This window comes from Sturnus vulgaris, chromosome 14, assembly GCF_052056855.1.
Source record: "Sturnus vulgaris isolate bStuVul1 chromosome 14, bStuVul1.hap1, whole genome shotgun sequence".
NCBI classification, from domain to species: Eukaryota; Metazoa; Chordata; class Aves; order Passeriformes; family Sturnidae; genus Sturnus; species Sturnus vulgaris.
In genome coordinates this window covers 14,936,258-14,948,579 of record NC_142256.1, presented here as the reverse complement: position 1 = coordinate 14,948,579, position 12,322 = coordinate 14,936,258, and the positions used below count along the sequence as shown (strand labels likewise).

The window sequence follows — 12,322 nt, the reverse complement described above, 5'->3', positions numbered from 1 at the left end:
AAGCAGATGTTTTTCAGAGGTGTCACAATCCGCCAACACAGGGCGGGGGTTGTGATGGTTCGTTTTTGGACCTCAGAGGAGCAAAAGGCAAACAGCAGGGGACAAATCAGTTTACTCACAGCAATGCATTTTTACTGAATGCTAACAACTCAGTTGCAATAGAGGGGAGAGATACAGGAAACAAAGTATAGAGAGAAAAAGAGGGGGATGGGGGAATAGCTACCAACAGATGAGATGGACACCCTCGTGGTCCTCAGCCAATAGACGAGTCTTCAGTACTCAAAAGCTTCTCCAGAGAGTCACTTTTTTATAGTCCTTTTCCAAAGCGAGTGGCTTCTGGCCAAGAGGTGGGAAGATTTATGGGCCATTGTGAGGGTTGCTCCGAGAAACGGGTGTACAGAACCTGTCACTCCAGCCAGTGCCTGCTTGAGAGCAGTGTGCCATGGAGCCCAGCGAGCACCTGCAAACAGTCCCTTGGCAAGCATCCACCTCGACCAGGCCAGAACTGGGTGGGGGTCTTTTGGGTCTTCTTGCAATGGTCGTGAGGCAAAAAAGGGGAACTCCGGACCGACTCTTACAAGAGGTCACAAAGCGATTTTGCAAAGATCCACTTTCAGGTTTTAATGTCTAAATCAAGAACTATGGTAAAAGTTTAAATTGAAAAGCTCTCATCCCTGCAGGAGGTTGGATTAGATCACCTCCTGAAAACCTTTCCATCAAAAAATATGAAATAAAACTGAAAAAATCAGATCATACCAAAAGTACAGTCTCTTTGAAATTTTCTTTACACAATCGCGTTAAAATTTTCAATCAGTTACAAGCTAAGTTATCTAAGTCAGATAAACATAAACTGGACTTAGCACACAGTTCTTTGACATAAACTGTTTAGTCAACAATGGATCAAGAGTCACAGAGGTTCATATGGGAAACTATGTTTGCTTATATAATCCCTAAGAAATTAATGTAATTTATTTTCTACTCATCTCATTAACTTTATCAATTGTACCAGAATCATTAGTACCAGATTAATGAATGGATTAAAAAAAGCAATGCGATCCAGAGCTGGGATTTCAGAGGTGCAGCAAAGAAGAAAATCAAATATGGAAAAATCTGGCAACTTGACAAAGAATATTTTCTCATTAATATGACAATAGAAAATCGAATAACTAGTAAGTAACAGATGTCTGAAAGCTGTCTTTTCCCTTGAATTATATCCAGTGCTTTCATTATCATTGGAAGAAAAGATGCAGTCATTTGATGGGAAAGCCATGCATTTGTATGCTGGTCCACAAAATATCAAATCTAATTCTCTCTTCCAAAACAGTAGCACACTCTTTATCTATAGCATTTACTATTACAGCACATTCATTCTTTCTTTTTGCTGCAAGCAGGTGATAAATGTCATTCTTGTTACATTTTCATGAAGGCAGTGGAGGAGTCTGAAGGGAAGTTTGAGAAAAACAGAGGCATAATTACAGTATAGAAACAGGAAAAGCTGAAAAAACCTGATGAGCCTTTTCAACTTCAACAATGAAATTTTATGCAGGACAAATATTCCTATAACTCCCAAATCCATCGTTGATCAGACAATGACCTTCTCATTAAAACTAAAACCATCAAATAATGGCAACAGTAGCGAGCCTGATAATACATGCCCTGTGGGAAAGTTAACATCTAAACATGTAAAAACTGAATCTTCCTTTGATGACAGTATGCTGCTGCTGAAACTACTTCTAAGTTCACTTCAGTGTGATGTCAAATCAGAGACAAACTGTTTACATTCTTTCACAATCCACTGAGCAGACAAGCTAAGATAAATGCCACATGAAGAGGAAAATGCAACTAGTGATTTATCTTAGTTCTGTTTGAACTGATTAATTCAAGAAATAATTATCTAGAGCTAGGACTTTGAACTTAGCAAGCATGTGACATATGACTACATACATGGTTTTCTATTCATACTTCCTTCATGCTGGAATATTAGTGCTGGCACACAGGTACTATGTAAGTCTGATATAATAAGTAGAAAAATGGCAAATTCAAGGCAATGCTTGCCTATTCCCTGCATGCTTCAACATGTATGCCCTGACAGGAGAAAAGAGACAAAGAGGAGCAAAGAGGAATGATGTGGTTAACAAACATGTCCCTTTAACTGATCACTTTGGTCATTAATTATACTCCATCAATATCCTGTTGACAATGCCTGAGAGTTATTATATATGTAGGCAACTCAACATGACCATCCAAATCTTAGCAGAATAAGCTTATTAAATGTTTTATATTGCTGTAGAAGCTTAAAAAGGATATTCTTCATATGTGAAAGGCAGGTGTATTTAATTAAGTATCCTCTGAACTTGAACTCACTCAAGCTACCAGGAAGAGATGCAGCAGCAGAACATAGAGCAATGGACAAGGAGCCTCAGACTGCTTTCCAGACTGGGATCAAGAATGAGGAATCCCGACTGAAAGTTCCAGAAATACCTTCTTTGACTCCTAATAGTCTGCCAACCCCAAGTTTAGGTAGGGGTTCAGAATTTCTCTGACATGATTATCATTAGCCACAGACATACCTTCACTTTAACATACTTGGTATCTGGGGTACCCAACTCAAACAAGGGTGTGGCCCATGCTGGGAAGAGCCTGATTTACCAAATTCAGGTTTTACCTTCAAACCTTTGTATTCTCTCATTATCAATGCATTAATACTGTTAACCTCTCACAATAAATCAGCACCACGAATAGGTGCCAACTTCACTAACAGCCACACCAATAGCTCTGACAAACTGCAAGTACTTCCCACCCACTGATAAGTGCTGACTGTTTGCAAATGTTGGCTTCCTACACTTCATGGCATCACCAGCACCCAGCCAATCCTCCCCAGAGGCTCCAGCCACCTGGAGCTTCTCTGTACACAGGCCAGAGGAGAGGGGTGGAAGGACAAACTGTAAGCTGCAGAGCTGCTGGGACACCAGTGTGGGCTGCCTGGCTCCCCCAACACTGTACAGACTCTGCCAGGGAGCTCATACAACAAACCCTTAGTGTGTGTAATCACAGGCTCATTACAGGCTGAAGTTCCAAAAGGGATTTTGTCAGCAGAGCACAGTAAGTCATTCAATTTTTTGTGGGATGTATGTAATCCAGGAGGTGTAATGATACAGAACCATCCTGAAGAATATCCAGCTATTAGATCAATGACTAAATGATGAGTCATGAGCCCAGGAACATCTGTTTTACAAATTTTACTCTGCCCTTCTGCATTAGTGGATTTAAAAAGCACTACAAGACTCTAAATTACACTGCCAATGATACTGTCACTGCTCAGCTTGGAAGCTATGCAAAATTAATATTTTTTTTTTAATTTTCACATTTTACATACTCTTATATTGAGATCCCAGTAATTGACCTTGATATGGAATTTTCAAGGAAGGTGTATGCACTGGAAGACAAAATGTTGCTTAATTAATTTATTGATTTTTTATTGTGCCATCATTCTTTAGAGCAGGCAAGCAGGAATTGTCAATGCAATGGTTCCAGCCCAGGAGTAAGGCCCAGGTTGGTAGTAAGGCCCATTAGATCAGCTTATCTTCATTCTTCAAATAAATCCCAGCAGCAAGTGTCTTACAGATCTCCAATTCTGCACTAACATTTTGCCATTTGGTGATACTGTGATTAAAGAAATAATTATATTTTTTCCCTGTTTTTGTAGGTTTCTCCACTGTTTGAAGCATCTGCTGAACAGATTTTGTGGGGGGTCTTTTTGTCTTTCCTTGTCAATGATAATCAGAAAAAAACCAACAGGATTCTTTAGAGCTATATGCTCTGATAGAAGAGAAATAGACATTGAAGTAGTGAAACATATTGTCCAGGAAATAACTGATCTGCTTCCTACCAAATGCTGTTCCAATCACTTTACTCTAGGCATTGCATCCAGCTCCATTTTTAACAAAGCCCCTTCTTCACAAACATTATACAGAAGAGTTTAATTAGTCTTTCTACCTTTCATTATTCACCAGCAGGTTGCATAAACGTGCACAGAACCAACGAGTTAAGCCTTGACCAGATGATATCCAGGTCAATCAGGTTTGGAAATGGAAGCTAAATCTACAGTTGACTCTTGGCTGTGTTGGCAAGTGGTAAGAAAAACAAACAACTCTGACTGAAACAACGCTGATTTCTGTGAACTGAAAACAAGCAAAGCTCCCCAAAATGGTGTAATCCTTCACAATCACTGATCTTAATTAAATCTGGGACATTTTATACCTCAGGATGATGCAGGGACACTGAGTTTAGCCACGAAAAAGCCCAAAAGTTGCAAGATGTGTTTGACAATCACTGTCTGAGAATGTTTCAAATTTCAGTTGTCCAGATGAATGGAAACAGCCGGTATTAGCTAATGTTTAGGATTCTTATTTGCCTAAACAGCATTTACCAAATGGAAATCATCTGAATAATGTGGAATCGTGTCTCCTTTGTACCTTTATTTCTTCTGTGTGAGAATTTAGTAAATGTCCACAGAAAAAAACCCAGGAGCAATCATGAAACAATTAGTGTTTAACAATTTTAAAAAATGAGGGAATTTAGAACAATTAATTCTTAAATGGACATGATACAAAAGCCAAATAATAAAAGACATTTTATTCCAAAAGTTCATTCTTAATTGTCCGTGCAGAAAAAGTAAAGCACTGAATTATTTAACCCTCAGAGCAGATAATAAAGTTGTGCCTTGTCACATGAGTTCCATGGAGCTGGTTAATACAGAGGAAATGAACTGTTGGATGTTTAATTTCTTCTGCTTTTGTATATTTCCAGCTCTCTCAATGGATGTCTGCAGTATTTATTTAGAAAACCAGGAATAAATATATTTTTTAAGATCAAATTACCACTTATATTTTTCTAGCTATGTATTTGCTGGATAATGTACTACACCCTTGAAAATCTTGTATTTACTGTTCACCTAAATAACTTCCTGCTGCTATCCAGCTGTTGCCATAGTGGTGACACAGGCATTTCCTTTAATGAAGCTGGGCTAAAGCCTTCAGAGTACTTCTTTATTCAGGCAGGAAGCACAGTAGGTGACTTAAGACTGTGCTGTGACATATCCTGCCTTTGCAGGCATCATTTTTCCTTCTTTTCAAAATTTAATTTTATTCCATTATTTAGAAAGGTGAATGTCAACCTGTAGAAATAACAGAAGGAAGCACAAAACTGTGCTGGCTTTTAACAAGGTTCCCTGACTTGTTTATACAAATCTTAGGATGCCTAGGATGGTTTTTCTAGCACACAAAAGCCTCATGAAAAGATGAAGAATAAACTATAAAGACTGTTCTATAGAACTAAAATATAAGTCTTATTTTATAACCTAGGAATTCCTCACAATTCAGCTAACATCAGGGGGTACTGAGAAAGACCTTTCACTGCATAAAGATGTCCACATCTTGCAACAAAAGCAAGGATAGGTCAAAACTGAATATGACTTCATAGTCTGGAACAAAGACTACTCTGTGTCAAAAATATATTATTCTGAAGACGAATTGGTATATACTTATTTTAAAAATATTTTGCTTTTCCTACACTACTTTATGAAAATGCATGACTGTCTATGTTTTAGAGCTTATATATAATATATATAGTGCATATTAATTAAGTAGAGTATATTTAATATAAATTCTACCACTAAATGTTTTGTATGGTACCATAGAAATATTGTGGAATCAGACTCTTAGAGTAGATTTTAAAAGTGTTTCTGTCACGTGTATTTCTATGTTGCATGTACTATCTTTTATTGTCAGCCTGTCCCAGTCTGTTACTAATATACTTCAAGAAAAAAGTGGTTTAGATTCTTTAAGTAAATTTGGGATTTAACCTGTTCGTCCTGCAATGACTTTATGGCTTTATTCTACTACATTTCTCCACAAATGACTCTTACTCCTCATCAAGAAGGAAAAATCTCACATGCTTACATTCAGATCTGTTCTTCAATACATCCTTGCACCTGATATATTCTGCTAGATTCTTGTTTTCTGTTTATGTATCTCTTAGGCTTATCTTCTAAATAGATTTATTGCATTTGCTTATAACACCCTCTAATGTTATTCCTTAGGCCTGCAATTCTGTGCCTCTTATCATCCACACATACGTTTTAAATACATTTATCTAACTTTTCTTTTTAAAATAACCAGTTAACAGAACATTAACAGAACAAACATGAGCTTGTTCGTAACATAACCTATCATTAATAGATTAGGCACTTGTAAACTGAGTGTATCTTCTATCACACTGCATATGCTATGCCTGGAATGCGGTTGTATCTAATTTAAAATATAAATATGAAAAGCAGAGAATCTGCCTCCTTTATTACTTGTGTTAGTGCAGAGTTGAGGTGCTCTAAAGGATTCCCTTTAGTAGGTGCTGTTCATAGAACCCAGAATAGCAGCATTCTGCGCAATATAAGCTTGCAGGAACTGGCTGAGAATAGTAATGGAAACAACACTATTTCCCCTCTCAGGCAGAGTTATAGAGACTTGCTGAAATGCTAGACTTTCTCATAAGAGCTATTTTGCAAGTGGGAAACTGTGACACCAAGGGCTGCCAAGCTGTACATTTCAGTCCAGCATAGAGAACACAGGACAAGGCAGAGAGCACAGCAGTGCTGGCACTGATACAGGTACAGGAGCACTGAGGCCTCAGCTTTTGATTTTGTTTAAAATTCCCCGTTCTCTGAAGTTCCATCGTATTTGTGAAACAATTTACACTACAGAGAGGAGGAAGCATGTACGAGACTGAGGACGCACACGTGATACTGGGTGAAATAAAGACTTGAAAGAGAAATGTCTGGAAAGATAAAAATACGTGATGCCTGATAGAGTATTTTAACCCTCAATCAGCAACGGAGGGGAAGACAGAACAACTAGATATAACTTAATGGAGACAAGCGACATGTAACAAAATAGGCACGTGCATTAGGGGTGACACTGGGAATACGACGTCCATACTATTGTTTATCCTAATTGCTTGTATCGGAAAGATCATTTAGATGCGTCACAGTACGTTTTACACAAATCCTTTTCTAACCGCTCATTTATTCGTACAATTTATCGTTCTCGCCATTTCTGCGAGCACAAATCCCGCACCTCCGCCATACCCGAGGCTGGCGGCGCCCAACGCACACGCGCAGGACACGGCGCCCCGCCACTACAACGCACATGCGCACACACGTCCCGCTCTACCAACGCACACGCGCCACGCGGGGCGCCGCGCCCCGCCCCACACCTCTGGCGCGCACAGCACAGCACACCACAACACGATTCTAACGTGCACCGCACCGCACCTCATCGGTAACGCGCGCAAAACGCCGCGCCACAACACTGCGCCAGAGCGAGCACACAACGCCCTGCGCCCCCTGGCCTTCAGCGCGCAAGCACCGGAGGCACCGCGCCCCGCCCCGCCCCGCCCCGCTTCGCTGTTCTAAGGCACACGCGCGGTCGTGGCACCGCCCCGCGGCCCCCGCGCGCAGGCGCAGTCTGCCCCGCCGCCTCCCCGCACGGCGCGGCCGCGTCCCGCGGTTTCTCGCGGCCCGTCTGTCCCCTCTGACCCGGCGCCGCCGCTGCTCCATCCGGGCCCTTGGCGCTACACAGGGAAGATGGCGGCGCTGCTCCCGGCTGAGTGGATAAAGAACTGGGAGAAAGGCGGCAAGAGCGAGTTGTGAGTGTGGGGCCTCGTTGTGGGGAGGGATGGGGTGCTGCGGCCTGCGGGAGGGAGGCGGGGGCGGCCAGGCCTCGCCGGCCCGAGAGGCCAGGGGGCGGCGGACAGGCTGTCGGTTGGGGCTGCGTCTTTGCTGCTGGGCGTAGGGTCGAAATCGTGGTCGGGAGGAGGGCCTGGGCCGCCCTCCCGTCCGGTTCGGCCGGGTGCTGCCGCCCTTCGCCGACGCTCGGCCCCCGTAGCTAGGCCCAGCTTTCCCGGCGCCCCGAGCGCCCCCTTCCAAACTCTGGGCCAGCTTTGTCGGGGGTCGGGCTCATCTTCAGCCTCCCCTCGTGGTAATACACACCCTGAAGCATTTCTGTGTCGCTGGCTCTACATTACTGATCTTTCTGGCAGAGGCCTCAGCCGCCGTTCCCACCTTTTTACCGATTCCGATGGGTCTGTCCCCGTATTCTTTGACTCGGGCAAAATATAATCAGGTAGTCATGCTTGTTCTATCCTACAAAGTAACCTTTGTGCACGGAGGGGTCCGGTTGCGACCTCTCAAATTAATCCAGGTGTGCCAGCAGCTTTCTATTCTTGGCCTGTGTCTGTTTTATGCCATCTTAATGTGGCAGGTTCGCTAAATGTTGTGTTTCAGGAGTACAGTTCTTCAGGAGATGATTCACCAGTTTGGTCATTTCATGTTGCTCTGTTAGTTTAAACAGGGGCGTCCTCTGCACTAACTATATGTTTTTTACATGCTCTTATTTTAATTCTTCCATGTGCTTTTGTTTTTTGTTGTAAGTAAAAAGTCCTGCAGGTTTAAATAGGGATGTTGAAGGGATCACTTAGAGAAACACTTCTTGATATTTACTAATTTTATTACTTTCTTTAGTTCGTATTTTCTGGAAGGTTGTGCAGCTTAGGCAATGAATCTTCCTTGTGCATGAAGGAAATGGCAGTGGGTTGGAGATTAGAGAATGCAGAGAATCCCTGCACAAAACACTGTTCTTTCCAGAGCCACCATTTTGTAGTAAAGGGGGCCCCTTAATAGCCGTGTAATTTTTGGTTTGGATTATACTGGAACCATTATCGTGTTAATATGCAAGCTGAACATGTTGAGAGGTTATATGGAGTTTGCAAGAGGACAGACATTTCCTAGCTGATCATATAATGACAATTGTACTGTTCTCACTGGATTCTCAGCACTGAGCTTTGTAAGAGACAACTTACCTCAGCTTTTGACTGTGATAATACCTTTTAGGATTCTTTTCTCCCCTCAGAGCAGTACTTCTTAAACATGATGGGAAGAAAGTGTTCATCTGCTGTGGGACCAATAAAACAAAACGATTAGCTAGATTCCTGTATTTGTGGTACTCGCACTTTATTTGGAATACTGCTTAAATGATGTTCCAGGCACGACTTAAAGGGCAGTTTGCAGATGGGGCCATATGTTTTAAAAGAAACGTAATTTTGTCTGGATAACAGTTGGTAGGTTTATAAATGCGAGGAATATGCATGAACTTACTTTCTAGAATCTAAAGTATACACCTGTAGACAATATTTAGAGAACTTTTTAGGAAGCCGTCTTTATTGGAAGGGTCTTCAGGTCGTAACTTCTTGTTTCTTTTCCCAAAACTTCATATCTCCTGAATTACTAGAGGAAAACAGAGGTAGGATGCTATCTTTTCAGAATGAAGCACATGAAATGTTTTTAAACATGAAAGTAAAAACGGAATAAATGCAATAAGCCTACTTACTTTTATTGAATGATTTATCTAATAGCAGTATGCCCAAGAATAAAAATTAGGTCTAGGCCTAAGTTCATTATTGGTCTTTGTGGCTAAAAGTGAGGACAACTCATTGTAATAATGTTAGAAAAGTGGGAAGGAGAAAGATGCTGCAGAAGGGCAAAACTGACATTACTAGCAAATAGAAGAATTACAGAAATTTAGAAGGTTTTTTGTAGGTATTTTAAGGGGATAAAAAGCCTTCATAATTAGTAGAAAAGATTAGTTTTTATGGAAAAATACTTGCTGGAACATGAAATGGCTTACATGATCTGGCTAGATCAGTTGAGATAGTATTTTGGCAGTTAGTAGTTACCTAAATGAAAACACATTTCTATGTTTTAGGGGAATATGAAACTATATTGAGAGAAGTAAATGGTCCGTTTTCATTTGGCATTTCAACTTCTACTGGGATTAATAAGGGATGCTTAAGATAATTGCTCTATTTTTTTTTTTAATGGTGATATTTTTGATTGTGTGATCAACTTGTCATGATTTAACAGTACTATCCAGAAATCAGAAAGTAAGGATTTTGTGTGTCTTAAAGTGTCAGAATGTTAATTAGTAATGCTTCCAAGACATTGTTCAGAGACATTGGTTAAAACTCTACAAGCTTTGAATTTAATTAATCAAGCGAATAATGTATAATAGTATCTAATAAAGATACATAAATATGGTAGTTTGAAGTGTATGTACCTGCCAAAACTACATCGGTCAGGCTGTAATCATCTTACATGTTGCTTTTTTGTTCAGATTGTTTTTCTCTATCTAAGTACAGTTTACCAAATTATGTTCATTTATTTGCTACTTTCAGATACTAGTGTGCAGATCAAGTCTGAGGCTGATTACTTGTGCTGCTCAGTCTGGACTTCTCGTAGATCTACTCGTGTGTACTGTCTTTGCAGGAAAATTATGTTTTCCCCAACAAAGTGCTGGTCTATGACTGCAGCCTACATGGACATTTATAACACTCATAGTAACTGGTACCGTACCTTGTTTTGTGAGAGATTCAACACATCAAGGAGCCTTTAACATGGATGGAGGGCTTTAATAAACTACGTGCCTGGCAGTTTCTGCAATGTGTTAAGCCTCAAGATAAACTGAAGAAGCTTAACATTCTGCAAATGTGAAATTTTGAGACTCGATCTTTTAGGCCCTTCCACCTTGTTTGTTACTTTAACTCAACACTGTAACACTGCTCATGCAAGTCAAGGGCCGAGAATCAGGAAGAGTTTGGTTGTACTTGTGCCTTCCTAACTGCAAAATGCAATTGATTGTACTTCATCTCAACTAACGAACTACCTGCATCAGTTGAATTATGCATATAACTTAAATGCTAGCAGGATCGTGCAGTTTGTGATAATTACTGCTTTAATCCATGTGTGGGAGTGAAATGGAGGTTATGGGATGTGGTGTATCAGTTGGGAGGCCTCAGTTCCGGTGCTGCCTCTGTGATGCAAACTTTTTCACACCACTTCAGAATTTGGGTTTTAAGCAAATCTATTCCATCATAGTCCAAAATAGGTTTTAATTTTGAAACTGTGGTTTTCAAAAGTGATTCTGTGTGGTTTTTTTTAAAAAATAGGATAACCTAGAAAGAAAAAGTATTTTTAATCGTATTCTACACTCATTACACAGTTTTACTTTCAGATTAAGAGATGTAGGTTTTAGTAGAGCAGGGAAATTCTCCATCCTAAGGTTGCAGCAATGAGCTACCAGGTCAGAGTAATAAGTCAAATGAGCACGTGCCAGATTGTGTATTGTGAAGGTGCAACTGTTTGGATTTTAATTTCATGCACTTAGCTGTAACTAGGTGAACTAATCTCTCAGCTGCTTGTTACTGGAAAGGAGGGTTTCTGCCTTGTCTTCAGTCACCGGGGTGCCTCAGTGGCCTTCTGGTAAGTGCTTCAATTTGCAGACATGGCTGAAGACTTGGGTTTTGACCAGTTTTCTGCCAAGTTTGTCGGTGGCGCTGGTGTAACTGATGGGAGGGCTAAAACTATGCTGCTGAGAAGGAAGGAAGTGTTTGTGAATGTGTCCCATTTCTGCAGCAACAAGCCATTAAATCAGTGCAGCTGTACTGCCTTGCAGCACCTACAGGAAAGTGGTCCTCCTTTGAGAGAATGCCTCCAGAAAAGAATAGAATAATAAAAAGAAATATTTTTGCCGCCTTTTTTTTTTTCCCCTCCAATTTAATAATTCGGGGGTTATAATTGTAAATTCTAAGCATGTTGTTTTGCAGATTAATCTTAGAGTTTTTTATTGTATTGATCAAACAGAATAATGTCCTAAAGTAACGTGGTTTTGTTTATACTGTTTTGATACTGGTGGAAAGGGAATGGGAAAGGGTTGAAACTCTTATTTTTTATTAAGATGTACTTAAAATTACTCATCAATTCAAGCAGACAGGGTTGTCTGTCTTGTAACCTGGTTGAGGGTACCATCTTAGGACATGGGGGCCAAAGTGTGTATCTCAGATTTTTCTTTTTTTAATCTGTTGTTTCGTTTTACTGTTCTTTGTATACAGAACTTAGAAATGAGTACTTATAGAGTATCTTCTTTATGAAGGAGTAATTAAAATTTAAGAAAATTGATTTTTATTTAATTGATGCACTCTTTGGGGACAACTGGGGGAAAAATCTATTCTTAAAAAAAATACTTACTATTAATGAAGAATAAAATTCCTATTCTTGTTCTACTTTCGCTATTCTGGTTATTTCCAAATATACTGTATTTTCTTCAATAGCATTTATGACATCTTAGCCATACCTTTGCTTTTTGATGCGGTTCTATGTTTCTGCTGATTATGTGTGAAACTCCTTAGTTCCCAGTTGTCTAAAGGCTATGTATAC

At 40.2% G+C, this 12,322-nt stretch overlaps 1 protein-coding gene across 7 annotated transcripts in view; it reads left to right on the top strand.

Moving 5' to 3' along the window:
- The first annotated feature begins 7,513 nt into the window (after positions 1-7,513).
- Positions 7,514-12,322, top strand: part of THOC2 (THO complex subunit 2) — a 49,274-nt gene continuing 44,465 nt past the window's right edge. For all 7 annotated transcript variants that reach the window (XR_015806781.1, XM_014886375.2, XM_088173248.1 and 4 more), the window contains exon 1: positions 7,514-7,701. Coding sequence is in view for 6 of the 7 variants with exons in the window: in XM_014886375.2 (XP_014741861.1) it covers positions 7,640-7,701 (62 nt within the window). In the remaining variant the exon portion in view is untranslated. The remainder of the gene's footprint in view (positions 7,702-12,322) is intronic.